The following is a 25,247-nucleotide window of genomic DNA, read 5'->3' as shown; positions in this document are numbered from 1 at the left end:
CAAACAATTTCCTTGATGCATTATCAAATGCCTCTTATCTCATGCAATGTAATTTGATATCATCAAAATACATTGGAGGTACCATTGAATAGAGCCCATCAAGAACCCCCTCCTCTATCCTAAAATTGTAATGGAAATAGTATACCGAATTGAGGTAATAAGCAGCTGCATGGATGAGACCTGTGAAGTTGACAGTGTCATCCCTTATCAATTATTGTCCAAATGGGAGACAATACTTATGCTCATCTCCTCCATATATAAATATAATGGCCTCATTAGCCTATCCATGCTCTTATACATATAGCCCATAAAGGGCTTCTCCTCATCATCAACTCACAGGAGAACTACCAAGGGCTCAATGACCTACAAATATTGTGAAACAATAACAATCAAGTATGCATAAAAACAAGAAAAATTGCAAAGTTGCAACCAAAAGAAAAAGACGTATATAAATTAAAAGTAAATACTAAATATAAAAACCGTAATAATAAAATATAATGTAAATTCTACAATTTATAAAAAAAAATACCCATACGCTCTCAACACAAAGAAGTCCAAAAGCCTGCCTCGTCAAAAATGCAATCTCCCACATCAATCCCTGCATTAGTCGTAGGATAGGATAAGGAAGTTCACCCCTCACCAACAAACATGCACCTCACCTCAAAGTTGCATTTAATTGCATCAAGGATTTTAATGTGATAAAATTTGAGACGAATCTTGTGATACCAAAATGAGCCATCTCCTCTTGCCCTGTATATTGGCTCATTGCAGATGGTTTTGGCTTTATTAATGCATGTTTTGACCCATTCAAGCTTGTCAATATCATCCAATACAAGGCCAAGGCAATAAGTTTTACAAGGAGACCAAAAAAATTTTGGGTGTCACCTCAAAAGTCTACCTACAACAACATACTTGCTACATTGTCCGTCACTACCTGAACCACATTTGTTCTCCCACCTCATGTATGACCTCCTCAATAGCCTCACATAATTATGTAGCATTTTTCACATGTACAGAGACAACAATGGACTTCAAAAACATGGAAGATCCTTCAAAGAAAGCACATTAATGATCAATCAATAAACCAAAAATTACAAATTCAAATATTAATCATGAAAAAAAAACCAAAATTATTCAATGCATTTAGGGAAGTAAAGAAATCAATCACCTCTTTAAGAAACAACAAAATTTAGGAGCATCCTATTCATCTTATTGGTCCAACCATCTGTCATGATGGTGCAACCAAGGCACTCATTGATCCTCTAAATCAACTTTTATATCTCAACATTCTAACAAAAGGGGACCACTTAACTCGGCGTCAGTAGGGGCTTTAAACTCAACTCCACAAATGGTTACAACATCCATCATTCCTTGCTAATAAGGAGACTTGTCACAAATAGATTAAATAAGTGTGTATTAAATTATATCAATTCATTAGACAAAGCAAAGTTCAAACTATAAATTTTAACTTTTTAACAATCAAATGAGAAAAAATCACCAGGCTGCAACAAACAGAGTGTTGCAGAAGTACCAAAACTTGCAAATGGCTTTTTTGCAGCATTATAGATCTTCATGTTCCTCATGCTCTCAGGTGAGGGTTGGGAACGAGGAGTACTGTGTGGCACAAAAAATTAGAGCCTACATTTCCGAAATCTAGGAGAAAGGCTAACAATCTCACCAAAAGAAGCGGAAGTAGAAACACTAGCACTAGCAGAAGCACTAGAAAGAAATAAAAGTATGGAAGAAACCTCTCCTATACAACCTATGGATGCAGATGAATGAAACCCAATATTAGCTAACTCTTGTCTTTGCCTCTTCTTTATTTCCTTTAATATTTCATAAGTTTCGCATTGCACGTAACATGTATAGACAATTTGTGATATTGCTATCAGGATTTAACTGTGTGATTTTGAGTCAAACTCATTGACCCATGTTTCATGAGTAGTGATTCAACATGAATCCATCTCTCATGAGAATAAATGGAACACTTAGCACTCATTGGATCTAGGTGATGCTCATAGGGGTGAAGCACTGGGACTTCCCGAGAGGTCACCCATCCCAGTACTACTCCAGCCTGAGCGCGCTTAGCGACAGAGTTTCCTCCATGGTTAAGCCCAAAGCTTGCAACCCCATTTGACTCAAAATCACACAGTTAAATCCTGATAGCAATATCACAATTTGACTTGCTGTGGAAATTATCTCCTACTTATCAATGTATAGACAACCTAGAGAGGTGCTTATTTACATGGCTCACTATCATCACCACAGATTTACATCTACCGATGCCACCATGATTAATTTCTTTACAAAATTTACATTTCACTTGCAATCTTGTATTACCACAAAATTCTTCAGCATATTGCCAAGCCGTGTCTCTTTGACCTCTTTTCTTAGCCTTAACGTTTAGGTGGAGGATTAAGAGTATGCATTGGGGAATAATATTGTTCTCAAAATGTCAAGGATGTCACAATAAGATAATTTCAGAAAAAAATAACCATTTGTGCATTGTGTTTTATAAGCTAATACAAAAAAATAGGTTTTGTCCAAAAAAATGTAGGGTTTTTTAAACTTTTCAATCATTGAATCCAGATTATTTTCCTTTCGAATTCTAAGTCAAACTTCAAAGTTCGAAAAAAGAAAAATAAGAAAACCCTACATTTAGTTAGAAAAAATTGCAATTACACATTACATTTTTTTTTAAAAGAGGGAGGATTTCTGTTCTTCTTTCATTGAAGTATGAATTTTGGATTTGAAATGAAAATATTCAAGTATTGTGATTTTTTAGAAAATGCCAAAAAAAACATCAAAAAAAATCCACAAAATCTAACACTTACCTTTTTCAAATGAGATGAGAACTCTTTGCAATTCTGGTATGGACTCTTTGATGCTCTAAATGCAAGAAATATATTATTCCCAATGTGCTTTGTTATAGAATTTTAGCCCCTCCTCCCTCTGGGTTGCACTCCTATGGACTCTTATTTTCCTTTTAATCTCACAATTATTTCTTCTTCTCAATACAATAAATGAAATTCTTTTTTATGGTTGTAATGACGAAATAGAAATCAATAAACCAAGTTAGAAAACACATTTTTTATGTTTTTTATGCACAAAACTTTTTGTCTGACAGTTGAGTCCCATCATTGAGGCTTGATGAGTCAATCTCTGAAGCACGACTTGCCATGACAGAGAGTCACATCCCAGACTCAGCCAAGGCCAAGTTCAAATCTTTGGGACTCGCCCAGAGTTAACTATGTCCCGACTCGCCAGATCTGGGTAAGTCATGACAAGTCTAGGAACTCTGGTTTCGGTGGATAACTTCTTATTGTTTGTATTGCTAATTTTCTAACTTTCGTGTGAAAACCTGTCAAACTATTATGTCAAGAAAATCATCATTAGTTGTGAGCTTTCTCTCCCCAAACAAGTGGCATAATGAGTATTAAGACATTTTGTGAATTAAAGTACCTATGTCACCATTTTTCTGTTCTTCTGTCATGTTTTCGTTTGAAAGTTTATGACATATTTTAACATAGATAATTTATTTGCTCATAAAGGTTTCTAAATAACTTGCATACTATTTTGTGAGCAAAGGTTAACTCATTATGTAATTTCATAACAAAAGCTAACAACTTTGCCTCTGCCAAAAACATTTCCTACAACGCTTTTTCGAGAATTGTTTTTCTGTTTGGATGCATATAATTTAAAAGTTTTAAATCTCTAAGATTTAATTAAATTTATTGTACTTTAGTGGTGACTTGGAAGATTTAACGTACAAATGTTTCATCATAAAAATCAAGTTAATCCATGTCATTTCAGACAAAACCATTGCACACATCACAAAGTTTACACTCCTTAATGGAAAATTTTCTTGTAGCAGAATGAGGCTTCCACAGAAATTCATATTGCTATTAAGCTTTAATGACCTGCATTTCGTGTATTGGTTGTAAATACCACTAGAACTGTAGATTTTATGTAATGTGTTAGGTTGTTGAGCACTGATATAGTGAGTTCTTTTGACCACTATAAATCATGACCCAGATTTACATCTGAAAGGCATTCTTCACTATTCAGAGGGTGCTTAACCTATCCGGAAAACAAAAACTAGTTTCAGCTCTAAGACACTGTTCTGTAAACATGATAGTTCAACATTCATCTTTAATCACAACTTTCACAGCACCTAATATGTCTGTACATAAATTTCTGAAATACAATGAAGCACCTGCCCTATTAATAATACTGTGCATCTAAAACTTACTGGTATATGTATAGTAGGTGCTCCATCAAAGTAAGTTGAAAAAAGTTCTGCATTAAGGGTTGCGCTCATCAATATTAACTTGAGGTCTGGCCGCCGAGGAAGAAGGTCCTTTAACACAATCAGAAGAAAATCTGCAATAAAAAACATTTCATCAAAATTTGCATTCAACCCATACGTCACAAATTACCTTATGGAAGACATTTATACCTTCATTCATGCCACGCTCATGTATTTCATCAATAACTACATGGCTTACACCATCTAATCCAGCGTCAACAAGCAGTCTTCTCAACAAAATACCAGTTGTACAAAACAGCAAGCGTGTACTCCTCCCCTTCATGCCCTCTAACCGAACTTTATAACCTACCTGACATATTAGTTGATATAGTTAGGAAATTCTCTATGATACAATAAACCTAGCCAGCATATTGAATATGCTTATTTCACAAGTATTGGATAACACAACAAAAAATCTCCAAATAATAGGAAATCTCACCGATTCACCAAGGGAATAGATTCACAAACAGTAGAAACTCACCGATTCACCTAGTGATTCCCCTCTCTCCGCAGCAACTCTCTCAGAAACAGATATAGCAGATATGCGTCTAGGTTGTGTACAGATGATGCTACATGTTGCCCCACAGCCAGATTCTATTTCAGTTTCCAAAATGTACTGTGGAAGCTGTGTTGTTTTACCACAGCCAGTCTCGCCTGATACAACTACTACCTGAAAAAGCACATCAAGTTCCATGTATTGTATAAACAGCTTCTGCAGAAATCAAGCACAAGCTACCATGTAACATACTCACCTACAAGCTAAAAGAAATTCAAACCTTCCATTTATTATCAAGCATAGTTATTAAATGATTTATCAAACATAGATATATGGTATATAGTAGATTACAGGGATTAGAACCTCAACCTCTCCCCAAGATTTCACTAAATAACAGACAAGGAAATTGAAAATATTGTATTTTGTAATATGTAATTTATAAATAATGATGCTCATTTTCAAAGGCAGCAATCATAGATTCATAGTACTTCTCAGATATCTATTTTATTAGTTTTCCACATGACAACGTGATTTTGTACTCAACTATTCGTATTTAATAGAAAACACTTTTGTACACATTTATGGACTCATTGGATACATTTTTTATCACTGAAATTTCCAGAACAATGTGTTTCTAAAACACTTACAATTTTTTGAATTGCTGAATGACATTTTCGGGGTCTCTCAAGTCTGGCAAGTCAGAGTTTGCCAACTATGGATATATGATAATGAAAGTGTATGTTACCATCTTGCAAAAAACTATTTGCAAAGTTATGTTACAATCTAATTAGATGAAAGGAATGCCACTTTCTGAGCCATTTCTTGCTAAAGGATGCTGATAGCCTTTAACAAGCATAATCTTAGGAGCAAGGCTCATCCAAAAGGTTGTTGCCATAGCTCTTACCATGGTAATGTTATTCACAATTTTCAAATTCTGTTTTTGCACAAACTGATGTGTGACTTACCAATTGGCTATAGGCCTGCTTAGGAGTCCTCTGTGCCAACTATTTAGTTTCTCTGTAAAATTGGATTTGATTTGTTCTTCAATTTCAGATGGCAAAGTCATTCATAGAACTATTTGCGAAAGTTCCATCCAAGTTACTCCGAGGGCCTAGAGCTATGCAATAACCAACAAAGATTGGAAAACATCTTTTAAAGGGGAAAATGAATTATAATGAGCCAACAAATGAGAGAAAAATAAAATAGAACTAATGTATAAAGTATAAAATAACCTGAATTAGACAGCGAAGACTAAGAAGACCACATTATACTTGTCTTGCTAGTTAGCAACGTTTACAGCTTTGGTATCAACTAGAAAACTATATTATCAAAACAAGGTAGAAATGGGTAGGAAAGTAGCAAATACATAGTAGGAAAGAAGAAAATTCAACAGAAAACAATATGATGACTAACTACTTTAAAGAATAAGGACTTTAATTTATTTGCATACCAGATATGACAAGTGCTCATTGATCAGCACCCAACATTATCTAATTTCATTCTGGACTCGACCTAACCATCATAAATTTTATAAGTGTAAACAAGTACAAAGGCAATCCTAACCACTGGTGGTGAGCAGAGCACGTAAAAATTTGAGAGTATGAACAATCATGCATTTCAAACAACAATCATACTCGTGCTCAATTCAATTCCCAAGCTTACCACGTAATTCAAAAATATTGAAAGATGTCATTGGAGAAAGGAAACGTTATTCATTTACTTGTAAGGACAGCTGTCCTTCAAAACACACAGAAAGTGCACTTTTCAAGGTTAACCAATTACTATGGAGGAAAACCAAATCATCATCAAGGTGGGCCAGTTAAATCAAAGTGTATGAAGTAAAAGATCAGATATTAAACAAAATGCACCATAACCGGGATGAGAGAAACCCTAGTAAACAAACCTGATTTCTTGCAACAGCTTCCAGCAATGCATCTTTTTCCTTGTAAGAAGGGAGGCTTTTTCGGAATTTTAGCATCTTCTGACCTTCAGGCGTTTCCTGTATAACGAGATGATTTAATTCATCTTTCCACAATATAACCTTGTCATCTGTCGCTTTCATATTATTCCATGTTGCAGGTTACGCTACAATAATATCCAAAAATACTGTATATCAAAATTGATAGGTACAATCATCTTCTATTTAAAACTCAGCATAAAACCCAAAAATACTGTGTGTCAAACTTAATAGATGGTATCATATTCTATTTAAAACCCACAATCATTATTACATTTAAAAACAAAACTATTAGTTCTGAGCTGATAGACTGGACCCCAAAAAAAGAGCTTATAAATTATAAGCCTACTTTGCCATAAAATAATGTGCAGTGATAAGTCAAAACATAATTTAGGAAAAAGAGCTAATGAACAAGCTATTGCAAAAGTTAGTCACATGCTCTTTTGTCACTTCATTGCAGAAGTCATTTAAAAGGATTGCTAACATTTACAATGCTAAACCAAAGCACAACTTAGGCAATAGAACCAATGAACAAGGTATTAGAAGAGTTATCATCTGTTATTTTTCACTTCATTGCAGAGATCATAGAAAAGATCATATTGCCTTCATGGTCAAAGGCGTAGGAATAAGAAAAAGAAGAAATTAAACACGAAATCAGTAACTGGTTAAGAAGCATAATTTTCATAATTTGTTTTGGAATGCAAAAAAGAAACACTTCTACAACCTTGTGAATGTTAACAAACTTACAAATAGTTACTTTAACATCTGATTTTCAAATTATATATATTTTATTTTCAAGGAAAATGACACTGAAACCTGCCAAGCTCGCTGCTTATTCCGAATTTCAATACTCCTGCGCTTAAGAATGCTTTCAAGGACAGTCTTCCTAGACATTTTCCATGCATCTTGCTCCAAAAGCCCATCTTCATTACAAATCAGGCTGTCCTTTGTCCCATATTTATGAGCATCAGGAAACAGATGTCGACTGTTCTGTTTACTAACAAGATGTTGTCGAAGAAGATTCTCGACTCGTTTTTGCAGTCCAAGAGGAATTACAACCTGAAAAGAAAAAGTGAAGATTTCTAACAACATTGACATAAAAAAGAAGTGGTTTTTTTAAAAGAATCCTTTAATTAATCGAACTTGATAAAGTGTATATTAAGGTTGAGAAACTGAAACCTCCCGTTGTGGACGCATCTCATCTAAATCTGGTCTGTAGTTGGGCAATGGGACCTTGCTCACAACAACTACTTTTGTATATTGCTGGCTGAAATACAGATTTCAATCTAAATGTTTCTCATTCATCTCAATACAATAAAAAAAATGTAAAACTAAATGCATATATTTGTCCACATGTCTAAATGAATGGTTTTGATTTGCTACATGTATAAACCCATTCTAGTGGCGATTGCTGCGATTTGCTCATAGTCACGTCTGCTCTTTTTGTCCTTTGATACTATCTCCTGCTCTTCCTTGTTGCGGATAAGCATGCTAAGCTTCCATTTCCATTCATCAATATTGGCAGCAGAGGAAGAAGCCTATTACCAAAACACATGTTAAAATAGGACTGTACAGCTCAAGATGTCAGATGCAAATAAGTAAATAAAAAGTTTTGTTTCAATTAAACAACCATAACCAAGAGACACACATACTACACGGGACATTAAAACATAGATAAATAAATCAATGTCTAAAACGATGAATTTCTAAGAGAATTTATCCAGCACAGATTAAAATTTAATGAATACATGAGTCCTGATAATTAATATGGAATTGCACTTATGTCTCACAGCACTTTAATGATTAAAAGTGGACCAATCATGTAATGGTGCTTCAATTCCTATATTTAGGATGTGTGGATCTATCTCACATGGACTGTACCTCAGACATTACTGATTTACTGACATGTTCCACCAAGTGTCTGGGATGGTAAAGGTAGAGGCCTTATTTTAAGGAATTAAAAAAATATAGGAAATATCAGATACTCGTATGATAAGGTATTTTATCAGAACCATTATAATTTATCATATCAAGAAACATTAGAGCTAAATTGAGACCTCACATGAATCAACATTCATATTAATAATATTTCAATGTCTGTATTGTTTAACATTAAAATGTGCACATTAACATAGAACAAAAAGTGAAGACAAAATGCTACTAGTGCAAAATGAAAAAAGTTACAGAATTGTATCTGCTACCACCATGCCTCTAGCTCATCTACACCTAAGGGCAAATCAGAATTGGATTTTAAATCTGAGTCACTACCAACATAAGGAACTACCTTGTCCAATCGTACCACAACCAATGCCCTTTGTGCCTCCTCAAGGTCAAGATCCTATCGTGCAATCAAAGTCCATCAATCTTGAAGCAGTGAAGCACCATGCACTGCCACAAACTTCTCCACTCATTGGAAGGTATGCATATTCCACTTGAATAAATAAATGAAGTTGTATGTGAACTAGTTCATATCTGCAATCAAGGAATTGGCAGCCTATAAATGGAGGCAAATGTCAAGCGTCCACAACTCTAGAGCATCCTTCCCATGCGAAACTCACTATGTAATGAGTCTGATTTGAACTAATCCAGCCCTATCTAAATCTTCCTATAGTTTATTAAATGTTGGAACCTAAAGATTACCAAACACAAGCCACTCCATTCGAAGCAAAGTTGACCCCTTATCATTATAAATCTTTCAAATTGCCTTCATGAAACTTTTTCACAAATTTTCATCATCAAGAAGAGCCACTCTTCGAAGCCTTCGCATACTAATTGGAAATTAGGGCACAAATTATTGTCTGAAGTAAGATATTCATAGTGTTCTAGATCCATGCATCGATGGGCCCAGTATGCTCATCATATAATCCCACATCAAGATTCCTACATTAAATAGCTTGGTTCATGTACTCAAACATGTTATGAAATAAGTCTCCTATATCAGCATATCTAATGACTTACACAACAGAGCATGAAAGAGCAAATATATTTGCTTACAAATAAAATTTTAAAAAGGAGACTCAAATGACAAAGACTGAAGTACTACTAAAAATGAAGAAAATCTATAAGTTATATATACTCAAAAATCGATAAAGTAATAATATAATTTTAAAAGAATACCTCACAAAAGACCACCAATCATTATAAAGAATCTTTTGCTTCACATATCCCTTCAACTATGTTCATTTCTGCCTATTTACCCCACTCTAGATTAACCACCATCAGATGTAGAAGCTCATAAACCTCGAGCATTCTCTCTAACTAAATGAAGTAGCAGGCACATTTACTTTCCACATATTTGAAGAGTTCCATCCTCAAGGATCGTGAAGAGAGCAATTAAAGTGTAACAATTTCAAATGAGCATCAGTATATCTTACTTCTACCACCACTCTTCTCACCCAGGCTATCTCCCCTGTGTCTTTCAATGCATAAATTTTAAAGCTTGCATTTTGACATCATTTGGCATTGAAACCAAACTTTAAAAACAAGACAAGAACCCACAAATCAGAAAATAGACTTTGCATGCGAAGAGTTTGACAAAAATGTCAAACATTCAAAATTAAAAATTCAAATTAGAATTAGTAAAGGCTCTTACAGCGGTATCAAAGCATTGCATGTATGCCAACTGTTTGAGTAAATGTGTTGAGTGAGAGTACAAATTGGAAGTTATAACCTGTTGGGGTTATCACAAGGGTGCCAAGAAGCTGGTTGGAGGAATTTGTTTCATCTATTCTTGGATAGAGGTTGGCATAATGATGAGATTCCTTCGTCACTTAACATTAGAGGTACCTATGGCTTCATCTGGAATGAGATTCTCAGTTGGATAGAGAATGTCCGTAATGTCCCAATATTAGCACATCTCGAGTTACAATGAGGATTAGCCTATTAGTGATCCTCGTAGGCTAATTAGTTGGTTAGAGGGTCTCTGTTGAGCCATAGGCTATTTTCCCACTCTAGAGGTCAAGGATATTCAGGTTTACTATTTTAAGGCACCTGAGCAGTTGATAGTAGCATGGAGTTGTGGGGACATCAATGGAGCTTCCAATTTGGGACTTATTATTTATGTTAAGTCAAATTATGGTTGGTCCAGGGCACCTCAGCGACTGAGTCAAGCAATGAACACCTTGATTTGGAGCAAGTCTTTCAAAGAATTTAATGAGCTACTAAAGTCATTTGTTGAATGTATAGCATCAGTTGGATATTTTGATTGGTTAATGCTCAGAATATTGATACTAACACACACACACACACACACATATAGCATCAGTCAGATATTTTGTGTGTGTGTATATATATATATATAGCATCATTCAAATATTTTGATTGGTTAATGCTCAGAACATGCATCCATACATGCATACATATATACATGCATACATACAAATGGATGCATGCATGCATGCATACATAAATACCAGTATCAGATGATTATTCAAGATGGTTCAATCTGATTGATAGTGTTCAATCCAAGATGCAAGATGATAATTTGTGCATCCGTCATATTCGATCTGCACATAATCATGACTAAGATCATGTACGATCTGTGAATACCCTTGTTAATATATTGCTATCGTGAGCAATGGAAATTGGGCTCATTCTGTATAATATCAGCAATCATGATTATGCTAACAACCTTGTTAATTATGTTTTGGAAAGGGACACATTATGTAAAGACATGGCCCTACGCACATATTATTACTAGTGATTTGCATATGAGATACCTGCAATAAACAAAGAACAATATCAGTATTATCCAATGCTTAGTTTGAACACAAGAGTAATAGATTAGAATAATCTTGAAGCACTACATACTTCAGCCGCTGTACTGTTGCTGATTAGAAAGGTTGTGTGAGAGTACTCATTCGCAGTAAATCAGACCATTGCATCAGAAGTTAAAGTCTACCTAGATTGATTTCCTTAACATGGTACCAAAGCTTGGCTGGTAGAACAAGCTTTATTCAAACTGTTGCTGATTCAATATCGCTGATTTGTTTTCTTTTCTATAAACAACCATGGTAAACAATATAAGAGTTGAGGATAGAGTGGAAGGTGCCTCTAACTTCATTTCATGGAAAATTCGAATCACAACAATACTTCAAGAACTTGAATTGGAGTCATTTATAGAGGAAAACAAGGAATTACCTCAAGATGAATCAGAATTGAGAACTTGGAAAAGAAGGAATAATAAGGCCAAGAAAATTATCATTGATGGAGTTAAAGATCATACTCTTCCATCAATAGCAAAACTTACAACTGCTTATGATGTGTTCAAAACTATTCAAGACACATTTGAGATAAACAATGTGTTGCCCAGTTTTCAGTCCTATTCCTTTTAGCTCTAAGTTGCAATCAACTATCAAGTCAATGTCCAGCTTGAGTTCATGTCTAGAATGTCTTTAGGATGACCTCTTTTCTCATCATCCCCTTTCAAGCTAATCTATGCAGGAAGTCATGTAAGCATTGCACTAGTCAAAGGATAGGTGATTTAGGGTTTGGTGGGAAGTCATAAGCGTCTCCTTAATGAGAAGAAGGTATGTAAGTTCTAATGTTTCATCATTTATAGATTTAGAAGGATTTTGAAGACAAAGATTTGCAGTAATCGCATCTCAATGGAAGATATCACAAATGATCAAGCTTAGAATGCAGAGAAATCAATTTGTATCAGTAGCCTACGTGGATGAGTGGAAAAGTCTATCAACAGAAAGAATGCACGACATTGGTCAGTTGAAAAGTCAATTGTTCTTAGAAGAAGATCCCTAGTCGTTAGATGAAGAGCAGATCAACAGTGTTCACAATGTCACAAGTGGTTAGTCATAATCTAAGCTTAACATTGCGAAAGAGCGAAATCAAGTATGAACAGCTTCGCAAGGGTCAGATAAATCATGAGTTAACATTGCGAATCAGTGAAAAGTCATTCATCGCAAGGTCGCAGGCAAGTTAAGTTAATCATGAGTCAAGGCTGCGAAGTAGCGAAAATAGAAGAATCGCATGGTCACGGGTGGTTAGAAGTAACCCGGAGTTAAGACAGCAACAAAGCGAAAGCGTATAAATCGCACCGTCACAAGGTTAAATGCGGAGTTAAGATTTCAAGTCACAAAACCACGAAAAGAAAACATGCAATCAAATTTTAATCAGTCGTATGATCGCTAGCAGTTAAGGGGAACCCAAAGTTAATGCGGTGAAGCAGCGACTACAAAGGTGAATGATTGAGTTAAGGAAAAGGAAGCGAAGTTGAGAAATGATAGAGTTAAACCTTTTCGCGGGATCGCAATTTGAGAAAATTTTGAGTGATAAACCGCAACGATGGTGCGAAAGCCAATAAATGTGAAAGTGGACAATTTCTGCAAGTTCGCATGCAGTTAAAGCTAATTTCATAATAACGTTACGAAGCTGCAAAGTGAATAAAGTCTCAATCAAAACAACCATCACATGTTTGCAACATTAAGTGCCAGGTCAATATGAACAGCCCCAACGGTGCGAAAGCAAGGAATCCACTTGATTGCAAGCTTGACCAGCAGTTTAAGGAGCACAACTATGAAGCCGCGAAATGCTAGAGATGAATGCTAGGCACACAGTCACAAGTCAATGCTAACCAATGGAAATCTAAGTTGCAACAGTGCGAGAGACGGCAGCGATTAAGATAAACAGTCATCACAAGTTTACAAGTGATTAAAGATAACCAAGGGCTAACATGGCACAACTGCGAAAGCCATTGATCGCAAGGTCGCAAGTAGTTAAGGAGAACCCAAGGTTAATGCTCCGAAGTTACGAAAGCAAGTATATGCAGTGTCGCAAAGAGTTAAAGTTGACTCTTAAAGTAAGTTGTGAAAATGCAAAAGATAATAGCAGTTAAGGTAAATAGAGATCGCATGATCGAGGGCTAAAAGGTATTAGAGACATTTTATATTGCGACTTGGCAAATGCAGAAACAGCTAGTCCTAAAAAGTCATTGCAACATCACATGCAATTAGCTAACTCTCAATTCACTGTCGCAAAGTTGTGAAAGGTGATTTGACTGTTATGTGTAAGGTGATCACAACGCCACGTGCAGTAATGCAATTAAAAGACTTTAAGTCACAAAACTGTGAAGGACACATGAAAATCAATCATCACATCGTCGCATCTGAAGAAGATATCGGATGAATAATAAGAAGACGCAAGGAAAAATAAAGAGCATGATTATGTTTTAATCCTTATCGTTAATTTGAGATCGATGGTCAGAATTCAAACTTGCAGCAATCGTTGGAATTCAAATTATATGAACATGGCACCAACAATAGAATATGAAAAAAATGAAGATTTTCGCAGGGTTCCTGAAGTAGTATGAAGATAAACAGTCATCATATGTTTCAGAAGTGTCATGAAGTCAAGATCATCGATTGAAAGATGCCACGTGCCCATACCATGCTGCAAATTAGATATTTTTATGTTTTATTCCTATTCTTCTTTTTATTATGTGACTGTTCTTCTGCCAGAATGAAGGAATGACAAAAAACTATAAATGTAATCTCTTTTGATAATACAAAGGTCGAAAAACTTAATGGTGAATTGGCTCTGTAATTCCATTTACCTAATTTGCTTTTCATGTTTTGTTGCCCATAGATTAGTTTTGCATTAAGAGTTGAAGAGCAATTACATGTGATTCTGTGATCACCTCGTGGATTCCGTTTAACCATGGTATTTACAGTATAAGTAATTCCATTTACATTTTCGCATATGGTTTTGCTTCTCCTCTTGTTTATTTCATGGCATGTTAGTAGTTTCATTGGGAATTGAAGAATAAATGTGGTTGAATCTATTAGTAACTTGTTCGATTCCATTTCATCCAAGTTTGATAGTTAAAGCAATTCCATTTGCCCTCATGTGCATCTCTTTTTCCTTTCCTCTTTTGCATTTAGATAATTAATCTGCATTTAGAATAGGAGTAAGGGTCAGAAAATCTCAAGATAACCTACTGTAGTCATTCCATTGGGTGTGATAGGTTGTCCTCATCTATTTTGCCTGAATTGTTTGTGCCTACAAGCAATTTGGTTAGTCTTTACTACTCTCAGGTTAAGAGCCTATTCTGCTTTAAACTTTTGATTTAAGAAAGACATATTCATTGCACATCATTCCAAATCTTAAGGGAGTTGTACCTTGTAATTCAGAGGGCAATGATAGAACACATACACTGATCCATTTGTTGGTAACATCATTTTGTCTCTCCAAAACATTGGGTATTAAAAGAGTCAGGTTATAAAACCTAATAGGTGAACAAACTGTTAACCAACACAATGCAAGAAGATTGCTTACATTAAAACAACAACTCCTGAACATCAAGATGGACAAAGGAGATACAATCACCTCCTACTTATCCAAAATCTTTGAATTAAGAGATCAACTCTCTACCATTGGAAACAAGGTTGAAGATGTCGAATTATCTCTAATAGCTCTTAAAGGATTACCAATATCATGGGAATCATTTATTCAATGCATTAGTCATCCATCTGTACCTGAATTTGATCAACTCAAAAATGAATGTACCCAAAAAGAGGCTTGATTAATCTCAAGAGGTATCATCTCTAACAAAGAGGAAGAGAATCAAGCATTGCATATAAATTCAAGCAATAAAAAGGGAAAAGTCAAAAGGAAGAGATGAAAGAAAAACTATAAGAAAAGAGACCTATCAAAAGCTCAATGTTATAAATGTGACAAATTTGGACATACTGTAATGACCCTTACTATAAAGGCCACTGAAACCCTCAAACTGGACTTAGGAATTTTGTCAAACAGTTGGCATGTAACCAAATAAGGCTGCAATATTACTAATTGTTGTACAACGAAACCTCAATATATGATGCCAATAATGTATGAACAACAATTCCAGATTATAACACTACCAATCTAAGAGATAGAGGACAATATGAAACTCAAATATGAAGTCCAATGCAATTCTGATTTTATGACAGCAAATAGAACTGATTACAATGAGAGACAACTATGCACTTCTAATACATCAAGCTCTTGACAATGCAATGTTATGACATGAACAATAACCCAGTTCAGATTTGGAATGCAAAGGACGAAACTTTTACAACAGTTATTAATGACTGGAAATAACTATTTATGCAATGACAGTGCTGACTGTTCTAATCCATAACATGCAATATTTTGGCAATCAAAACTTCAGTTTGTGCACCTGAAATAGCTCCAATTTTGCTGGATATGAATGCTGAATTAATGCCACACGAAGACCTCACAATCTGCCCCAAACCAACTCACAAAATTGCTGCTGCTGCCCAACTGACAGGGCCGTACAGGTACGGCCTGGTACGGCTGCTAGATAAAAATATTGCAGCGTTTTTTGTCACTCCAAAAGCAATAAATCTGGGCGCCTAGGGTTGCTGAATAACCCCCTAAAATATGAAATTCATCCGTCAAGCCAATTAGGAGTTATGAGCAAAATCGTGGGTCCAAACCCTCGACTGGCAGTCTGAAAATAATGCACAACTGTGTCTTCAAACCCTGTTAATCAATTCACAAATGCTAGGGCACAACTGAAACCCTTATTCCAACCAAAGTAAACCCTTATAACTGAATCTCAATGAAGTCCAAATGAGATGGCTGAATTACCAACTCCTCAAATGCAACAATTCAGGTGATATTTCACACCCTCAAAGTCGCCAATCCAAGGGAGTGATTCGTTCTCAAAGATCAAATAATAATTTGCAGACCCAAGAGACTACAAATTTGCTCCACAATGGAAGAAGTAGAAGAAATCTCAAATCCAAGCATGTCCAAAATGAGAGGCTCAGCCCTCTATTTATTCACTTTTCTAAGAAGTTGCTAGAACTTTTAGAAACATCCTTTATAAAATCTCATTATAATGCACTTTTTCTAGAACTTCTAGAAACATCCTTTATAAAATCTCATTATAATGCACTTTTTATAATAAAGTAATTTTATAAAATAAAAAGTGCAACTCAACTTAAAATTATAACATGTAGGCCCCAATAACACATAATAATAAAATATAACCTCTTAACACTTCTTCAAGAGCAAGATATGACCATCTGATCCGCAGAATTGACTCTCTCTCCACACCATTTGCCTACGAGAGTCTGGAATAGGCAAAATCCATGATCAATGTCATGTCGAACTAAAGAGGGGACATTACACATACTCACATGTATTGTCCAGAAAGGAAGAAAAATCATGTCAACATGGCCGAAGTCAAGGAAGTCAAAGATAAGAATGAAAAATACTCATTATTCTACCTTGCCCTATCTAGTGAGCTAAACTCCAATTAAAACACTTGGATAGTTGACAACAGAGCTTCCAGACATATAACTGGATTCAAAGATAAATTTGATACTCTTGAAGAATATTCAACTGAAGAAGTGACAATAGGCGACAACTCCACTTACCCTGTGAAAGGAATTAGGACCTATTCAATACATCTAAGTACCGGAGTTAACTTGCACCTAAAAGATGTCATATTTGTTCCTAGAATCAAAAGAAACCTTATCTCTATATCCTGTCTAGCAGATCAAGGATATCAAATTGCTTTTCAAGAAAATAAAGTGTTGTGTTGGATGAAGAATTCAAACATTAAAAATGCTACTTCTATTGTAGTTAGAGAAGGAAGTTTATACAAACTTTGTAACTCTACAAATCTAGCACTAAATCATGAAACTGGAAAGGCGAATGAGATTTGGCATAGGAGACTAGGGCATTTAAACTTTAGAGCATTACCTTCTATAGAGAAAGTTGTAAAAGGTCTACCCAACCTTAAACTTGAACAAGAAGGAATATGTAAAGGATGTGCATTAGGAAAGAACCCTAAAACTCCTTTCCATTCCAATGAACATAAATCTAAGAGTGTTCTTGAATTCATTCATACTGACCTATGTGGACCCATGTCAGTACCTTCATTAGGAGGATTTCCAAACTACATCATCTTTGTAGATGACTAGGAACACCTATACATATTTTCTTAAATTAAGTCCTACTCAAATTTAAAGAATTCAAAGCTTTAGTTGAAAACCAAATTGGGAAGAAGAACAAAATTTTAAGATCTGATAATGGAGAAGAATATATCTCTAAGAACTTCAAAGATTTTTGTTTATCTGTTGGGATTAAGAGGGAGTATGCTGTACCATATAACCCTCAACAAAATGGAGCAACAGAAAGAAAAAATAGAACTATCACTGAAGCAACCAAAGCAATGATACACGATCAAAATCTACATACATCATTCAGGTCTGAAGCATCTAATACTGTTGTACATATTCAAAACAGATGTCCTCATGCAATTCTAGAAAACATAACTCTTGAAGAAGTTTTCTCAAGGAACAAACCTGACCTAATTTATCTTCGAATCTTTGGTTGTCCAAAATATATCCACATTCCTAAGAAGAAAAGAACTAAACTAGAGCCACCAGGGAAGAAAGGCATATTCGTTGGCTACAGTGATTCTTCTAAAGCCTACAGAGTATACGTACCAGGATCAAGAACAATTGAAATCAGTAGAGATGTAAAGTTTGACATACTACATTCGAACTTCTAAAGATATAGAAGAACTTAATGATAATTCCATTCCTAATAATGATGAAATTTTTATAATTGAGAGAGTGGCATAGAAGATAAAATTCAAATCCACTTAACAAGAAAAGACCCTTATGGGTAAGAAAAATGTTTGAGAAAACAATGTGGCACCTGATAAAGTACTTAGAGAAACCAAGAGGACAAGAAATCATTCATGTTATGTTACCCACATAAATGAATCCACTAAGTCTAAACCTTCTAATGTTGAAGAAGCTCTAAAAACTCAAGCCTGGAAAGATGCCATGATTGAGGAATATTAATCTATTATAAAAAACAATGTTTGGGATATTGTACCAAGACCCAAAGACAAATCAGTTGTCCTCTAAATGGTTATTCAAAATCAAGCAGGCACCTGATGACAGTGTTGACAAACACAAAGCCAGATTTATGGCCAGAGGATTCTCACAAAAGGAAGGGATTGACTATGATGAAACTTTTGCTCCAGTTGCTTGGTACACATTTGTCATAACTATACTTGCAATAGCTGCATCCAAAGGTTGAAAGGTATATCAGATGGATGTAAAGACGACATTCCCGAATGGAGTTATTAATGAAGAAGTATACTTGGAACAGCCAAAAGGGTTTATTATCCACAAGAAAGAGTCACATGTATGCATACTGAAGATAGCCCTTTATTGTCTTAAACAAGCGCCCAGGACCTGGTATGAAAGTATAGATAACTAACTTACCAAACTAGGGTACTTAAAAAATGAAGCAAACCCAAATATATACTTCAAGAAATCAGAGGGAGATATGTTAATAATAGTTCTCTATGTTGATGATCTTCTGACTAAAGGTGAAGACCATCTCATTATCAAATGTAAGCAAGACCTCATAGCAGAAGTTGAAATGAAAGATTTAGGGCTTCTACACTACTTCTTGGGATTAGAAGACAAGAGAGAATACATTTTCCTAAATCAAAAGAAATATACCATTGGCATGTTGAATAGATTTGGCATGATGGACTGCAAACCACTATCCATACCTATGGAGGCAAATCTCCATAAACTCAAAATTGAATCACATGAGTCTGAGGTCGTTGATCTTACATATTATAGAGAAATAATCGGATCATTAATGTACTTAGTGAACACTCGTCTAGAAATTTGTTATGCCACAAATGCACTAAGTCAGTTTATGTGTGAACCTAAGAAGATTCACCTCATGGCAGCAAAACACATCTTGAGGTACCTACTAGGCACTATTGGACTTGGGCTGAAATATGAAAGAGTTGAGTTACAGCTTCATGGATATTCAAATTCTAATTGGGTCGGATGCTCGACTGATTGGAAGAGCACTACATGATGTTGTTTTAGCCTTGGTTCTACAATGATATCCTCATTTAGCAGAAGCAATCGTCTATTGCTCTAAGTTCCACTAAAGCAGAGTTTATAGTTGCATCCATGGAAACTCGAGAAGTAGTGTGGTTAAGGAAGTTACTGATTGGGTTGTTTGGGAGGCCTCTAAAACCTGCAATCATTCATTGTGATAATCAAAGTTGCATCAAACTCTCAATGAATCCAGTCTTCTACAACAGATCCAAACATATAGAGATACCAGTTCACTACATTAGAGATATGGTAGATAGAGGTGTTATCAAGTTGGAATACATCAGCACTGAAGAATAGTATGCTGACATATTTACCAAACCTCTTGCTAAGGTGAAAGTAAATTACTTCAAAGGAAAACTTGGTATGGTAACATTGTGATTGTTATTGTAAACTCTTGAGACTAACAATCTCAATTTATTTTATGAAATTTATATATATATATGTTCTCTTGTTTTTAGAGTTACTACTGTGCACATGTGTCTATTGGTGGAAAGATGACGATCTTTCATTTTATGAGATGTTAGGTCTCTATTGTAACATGACAACCTCAACAATAGACTGACCTGTTATCACAGACTTCATTAAATTGTTGTCTCGGAGCATGTTAGATCATGTCATAACAAAGATATCATGGTTGACTTAAATTTTTGTCCCTGAATGAGCTAGAGATCATGATATCATGTGTTGATATTTTGTCATAATATTGATTCTGGGCTATGCCAGAATGACAATAAAATCATGATAGATAATGATTCTATCTAAGTTGTTGCCTGATAGACTTACTTAGTACTTTCCAGGAATATGTCGGAAATCAAATGATTAACATCCTTCTAGGATGTTTGTGTTGATAAGCTATTAGCATGAATGTTGATGATACTACTTTGGAGGAGTATCCTAAGCATTGGAGAGTATTGACATGTTGCACTCATGACTGTGTTTATCATTGATGTCAGCAGTAGTCTGTGAAGATTGACAGAGTAACAAAGAGATATTGTAGTTGTACGGACAAAGTTTTGCTTGTCTAGTGATGCGCGGTCATAGACATGTTTTATACAATATCCTGATGATGTGGTTCAACGCGCAGCACATAAGTCGAAGACGTATGAAAGTTGTACCTAATTTACAAAGAGCAATACAGAAACAGAGTATTAGGAAAGTAGTTCTTTATTTTTGTTCGCTATCTTACATCTGAGATGCAATGAAGAGATGCGCGGTCCGCTGGTGACAAAGGACAGTCTGTTGGTGACGTCAACAAGTACACAAGCCCTAGTATCGCATGTGCGAAGTTTTGCATAGACTCTGAGTCGATAGTGCTATTGTAATTGTAATTAATTAATTATCTTATTATAATTAATTGGGAAAGCCTCAAGGCCGACTCAAGGAATTATTTTGAAGATATGGTATAAAGGAAAGATGTTTTCCTTGTTTGTAATGTGATGTGATCGATTGTATGAAGTGTGAAGTGTGAAAAAGAGCAGAGTGTTTACTAAATGCGAGTAAGCAATCCAAGGGATTATTGGATGTGAGATTTGTAATCTGGTTACAAAATCAGGAGCAGAGGTCCAGTTGACAAGACGGAGGAAGGAAGTACTACTCAATTATATTATTCTACAAGGAATAATACAAAAATCATTTGGACAACAGGTTCAATGGTCTTACCTTAAAAGTTGTTTGGGCAATGGGTCCAACTGTCTTCCACAACTCCTGACAGGGTTAGAATCTCCTAACAGGGATTCAAAGTCTCCTAACAGGGACTGATATGTATTGAATGTTGTTATAGACCCTTAACAGGGTCCATCCTCTAACAAGGAATATTTATATTAGTACATCATCTTGTGGGTACCATCTCCACCGGGGTTTTCCCTTTGATCAAGGGTTTCCCTAGTTAACATATCTCGTGTTATTGTGTATGAGTATCTTATTGTGGTTTCCGATTATATTACTCATAAGGTTAAGTTTGTTTAGAGTTGATAATTGTGATATTAGTTGGATAACTGATTCAACCGCCCCCCCTCCCTCAGTTATATTGGTGGACTATATATTCTAACATAAGCATCTTTTTGATAAGATTGATAAGAGTCTAAGACCATCATCTTGTGAGATAATCATATCCTCCCTCGCTAAGAGGGATTGTTGAATGTATAGCATCAGTCGTATCTCTTGACTGGTTAATGCTCAAAAATATTGATATAATCATGACTAAGATCACGTACGATCTGTGAATACCCTTGTGAATATATTGCTATCATGAGCAACGGAAACCAGCCTCATTCTGTATAATAGCAGCGATCATGATTATGATAACAACCGCATACGATCTGTGAATACCCTTGTGAATATATTGCTATCATGAGCAACGGAAATCAGCCTCATTCTGTATAATAGCAGCGATCATGATTATGATAACAACCTTGTTAATTATGTTTTGGAAAGGGACACATCATGTAAAGACATGGCCCTACATGTCCGATGGACACGTAGAGCCAGTCTCAACATGAGACTGCCCTTCAACATGTCTATATATTTTGAGGATCACTAGAAACATATCAATAAACACATATTATTACTAGCAATCTGCATATGAGATACCAGCAATAAACAAAGAACAATATCAGTATTATTCATTGCTTATTTGAACACAAGAGTAATAGATCAGAATAATCTTGAAGCACTACATACTTCATCCACTGTACTATTGCTGATTAGAAAAGTTGTGTGGGAGTACTCATTCACAGTAAATCAGACCATTGAATCAGAAGTTAAACTCTACCTAGATTAATTTCCTTAACATCATTTATAATCATTAATTAAATTCCATTTAATTAATGATTAAATATGAAGTTTATGTTATAAAGTATGCTCAATTGCATTAAACTTTTATTTAATTATAACATGACTTGGTGCTTATGTTGGAGGGAAATACAATAAACTATTATATTTCAAATAGTGGCAATTTCAAATGCCTAAGTTTGTTTGTTATGCAAAGAGTAATCTGGAAGGTACTGGCTGATTTACATTGAATGTTATAAATGCAATCTAAATGCAAGGATCAAACCATTCTATTATGCATTTGTGAACTTGTGAGTTGTGATGAAACAGAGCCAAGGGTTTCAAGGAAAATGGACCTTGTAGAATTGTGAATTCTGCTAAGATTGTTGCACTTTGAATTGGTTGTCAGAGCCACTGAATTATGCCTAGAGTTGGTTTCATCTAAAGGGCCAATATGTGCTATAAGTTGTGATCAAATTGGGAGGAGGATTCCACGTTTAATCTCGGAGAGCGTTTGCAAAGTTGGAAAATGATTTATGAATGCAGATCACTGCTAAATAGACCTGTGTTTGTGTTTTAAGAGGCAGCTGTTGTCACTTAGATGCCACGTGAGGCCAGAAGGAGATAGCTGCTAATTATAGAGGGTTGTGGCAGCCATTCTAGGTGCTGTGTTCTGACAAATAGAGCTGTGCTTGAATATAGTGAGAGTCACTGCAATAAAAGAGGGCAGCATTACTGTCAAAGCCTGTCTTTAATCTTAGGAGCCTACAATTTGTTCTCAAAGGCAGCGTTAGACATCCCTGGGGTTTGCTTTGATTGTCTAGTGCTTCTACATATGTTTCATGAGCCTAGAGATCAATTGCAAGCATTACCTGGAGGCTGTGATTCAATTTGGACGATTGGTTTGAGCATGCGATTTTGTACAGTTTCTTATTAGTAAATTTAAAATTCTTTTCTAGTTGCATTCATATTCGTAAAACTTGTTTGGAAAAGAATGAATCAAGTAGATAGAGAAAATTGCATAGTGATAAAGAAATATGATTGCTCAATGAATTGCTTCATTAAGTTCTGAAATTCCAAGCACTGTATTTCAAAATTCCATATAATATCAAAAATCCAAAAAAGTATAAATTCTGGAAAAACTCAAAAAAATATAAAATTGCAAAAGCAATATCATTCAGAGACGTTGAATCACAGGTAGAACCATTGGAGTTCTAACTGTGATATCAGAGCTATTTCCTGCCATACTGTTGAGCAAGCTTCTTACATTCAAAATAGAGGAATAGTTTGATGCAGTTGAGATGGTGATGTTACAGGTGTTTATAGAGAGTACCTTGCGCTCCACAGGAGTTTACAAATGATCTTTCCTTTGACAGATATATGGAGAATCGGATAGATTGTAGCAAGCAAAAACGAAAAATCAAAGAAATGTGAGCAGCTAAATGTTGAGAGCATCGTGAATAATATCCAGCAAAAACTTATACTTTCACAACAAAGATTAGCTCATATCTTGCAGCAGAATGAAGATTGCAAGCAAAGGTTCACCCATAACAGTTCTGATTTTCAAAATAGCAGTTCTCTTTCCTCATATCATCAGGTGATAAAAGCCATTTCATGCAAGGATGACTGTATGGTGGAGTCTTCTAATATTGGTACTTCAGTTTCGTGTATCAAGGATGCATTGGTTGATGAAGATGAATGCCATTATGAGGTTAATTTTTCATAACAGACCTTAGAGAATGAAACAGCAAATTCATTTGTTGGTAACAGGTCCCATGATCAAGAATAGCAGCTTAAACTTTACATGTTGAGCCAGCTTTTGAGGTACATAGCAGCAGTAAATTGGTTGATAATTAGTGCACTGATGATAGCACACATTATGGTGATCATAAGGTGAATGTATGGAAACAAACTCCTATCATAGTGCAGACTTTTATTCAGAGCACTTGAATGGGAGCCATGAATTTCAGAGACATCAGTTGGTTAGGCAAATAAAGGTGAATGACAGTATGATCACCACATCTATTGAGCAATTTGATGTTGATTGTCAGATGTTAGCCACCTACGGTTGGAGCAATCCTATGATAGATGAGCACTATGATGGTGGTTTTCCCTTATATAGTTTCAAACACTTCAAGAAGCCATCGGAATAATGAAACAAAACTCTTTACACCCAGTGGCCGATAGAGACTATCTTCTTGAGTGGAGTTGCATTTGCTATGATGCAAGAGCACGGTTGGCCCTTCACGAGTTTCAGTCAAGACCAGATGAGCTTACCGTGAAGTTAAATTTGGCATAGTCTTCACCGCCTACAGATACAGAACAGTTTTCTATAGTGGCAGTTGGTGATGGTTGTGTTGAAGATGTGGCTACATCCATTGCTGATATAGGTGCAGTAGTTTCAGATATGATGAGTATTTTGGTTGAGAGCAGTAGAGAACCACTTGCTGCATCAAGTTCTCCCGAGGTCAGTACTATATTAGATGATGCGAGACAAATTGTCGATAGTTATTGTGTTGGAGAAGTAAATTCTCCAAAGAGTTGTGTTAGTACATGACACTACTTAATGTCATCTGGTTGGGAGTATGGCCCTCATGTTGGCTTTCCATCTCCTATAAGTGAATATGTTACTTCATCTCATTCAACTGATGGTGCTAGATAATTTGTTCTGTCACATGGTCAGAGTGATCAGCTGAGGGTTGTAGAAGCACAGGCTGATCTTGCTTCATTATATTTTTACTGCAAAGATTCATTTATTAAATACCTACTTGAGAGTGGAGGGATAGTCACTGAGGCTACTCT

At 35.5% G+C, this 25,247-nt stretch overlaps 1 protein-coding gene across 1 annotated transcript in view; it reads right to left on the bottom strand.

Annotated features, from left to right (window-relative positions):
- Positions 1-25,247, bottom strand: part of LOC149553068 (DExH-box ATP-dependent RNA helicase DExH3-like) — a 141,762-nt gene that overhangs the window by 72,855 nt on the left and 43,660 nt on the right. The window contains exons 2-8 of the mRNA XM_089788576.1: positions 8,146-8,300; positions 7,942-8,029; positions 7,579-7,821; positions 6,709-6,804; positions 4,791-4,979; positions 4,460-4,619; positions 4,253-4,383 (exon numbers count right to left, since the gene is read on the bottom strand). Of these exons, the coding sequence (XP_089644702.1) occupies positions 4,253-4,383; positions 4,460-4,619; positions 4,791-4,979; positions 6,709-6,804; positions 7,579-7,821; positions 7,942-8,029; positions 8,146-8,300 (1,062 nt within the window). The remainder of the gene's footprint in view (positions 1-4,252; positions 4,384-4,459; positions 4,620-4,790; positions 4,980-6,708; positions 6,805-7,578; positions 7,822-7,941; positions 8,030-8,145; positions 8,301-25,247) is intronic.

Source organism: Cupressus sempervirens, chromosome 6, assembly GCF_028749045.1.
Source record: "Cupressus sempervirens isolate cs-2001-9-10 chromosome 6, ASM2874904v1, whole genome shotgun sequence".
NCBI lineage: Eukaryota > Viridiplantae > Streptophyta > Pinopsida > Cupressales > Cupressaceae > Cupressus > Cupressus sempervirens.
The sequence above is the reverse complement of the archived record's forward strand: the minus strand, read 5'-3'. Positions and strand labels throughout refer to the sequence as shown.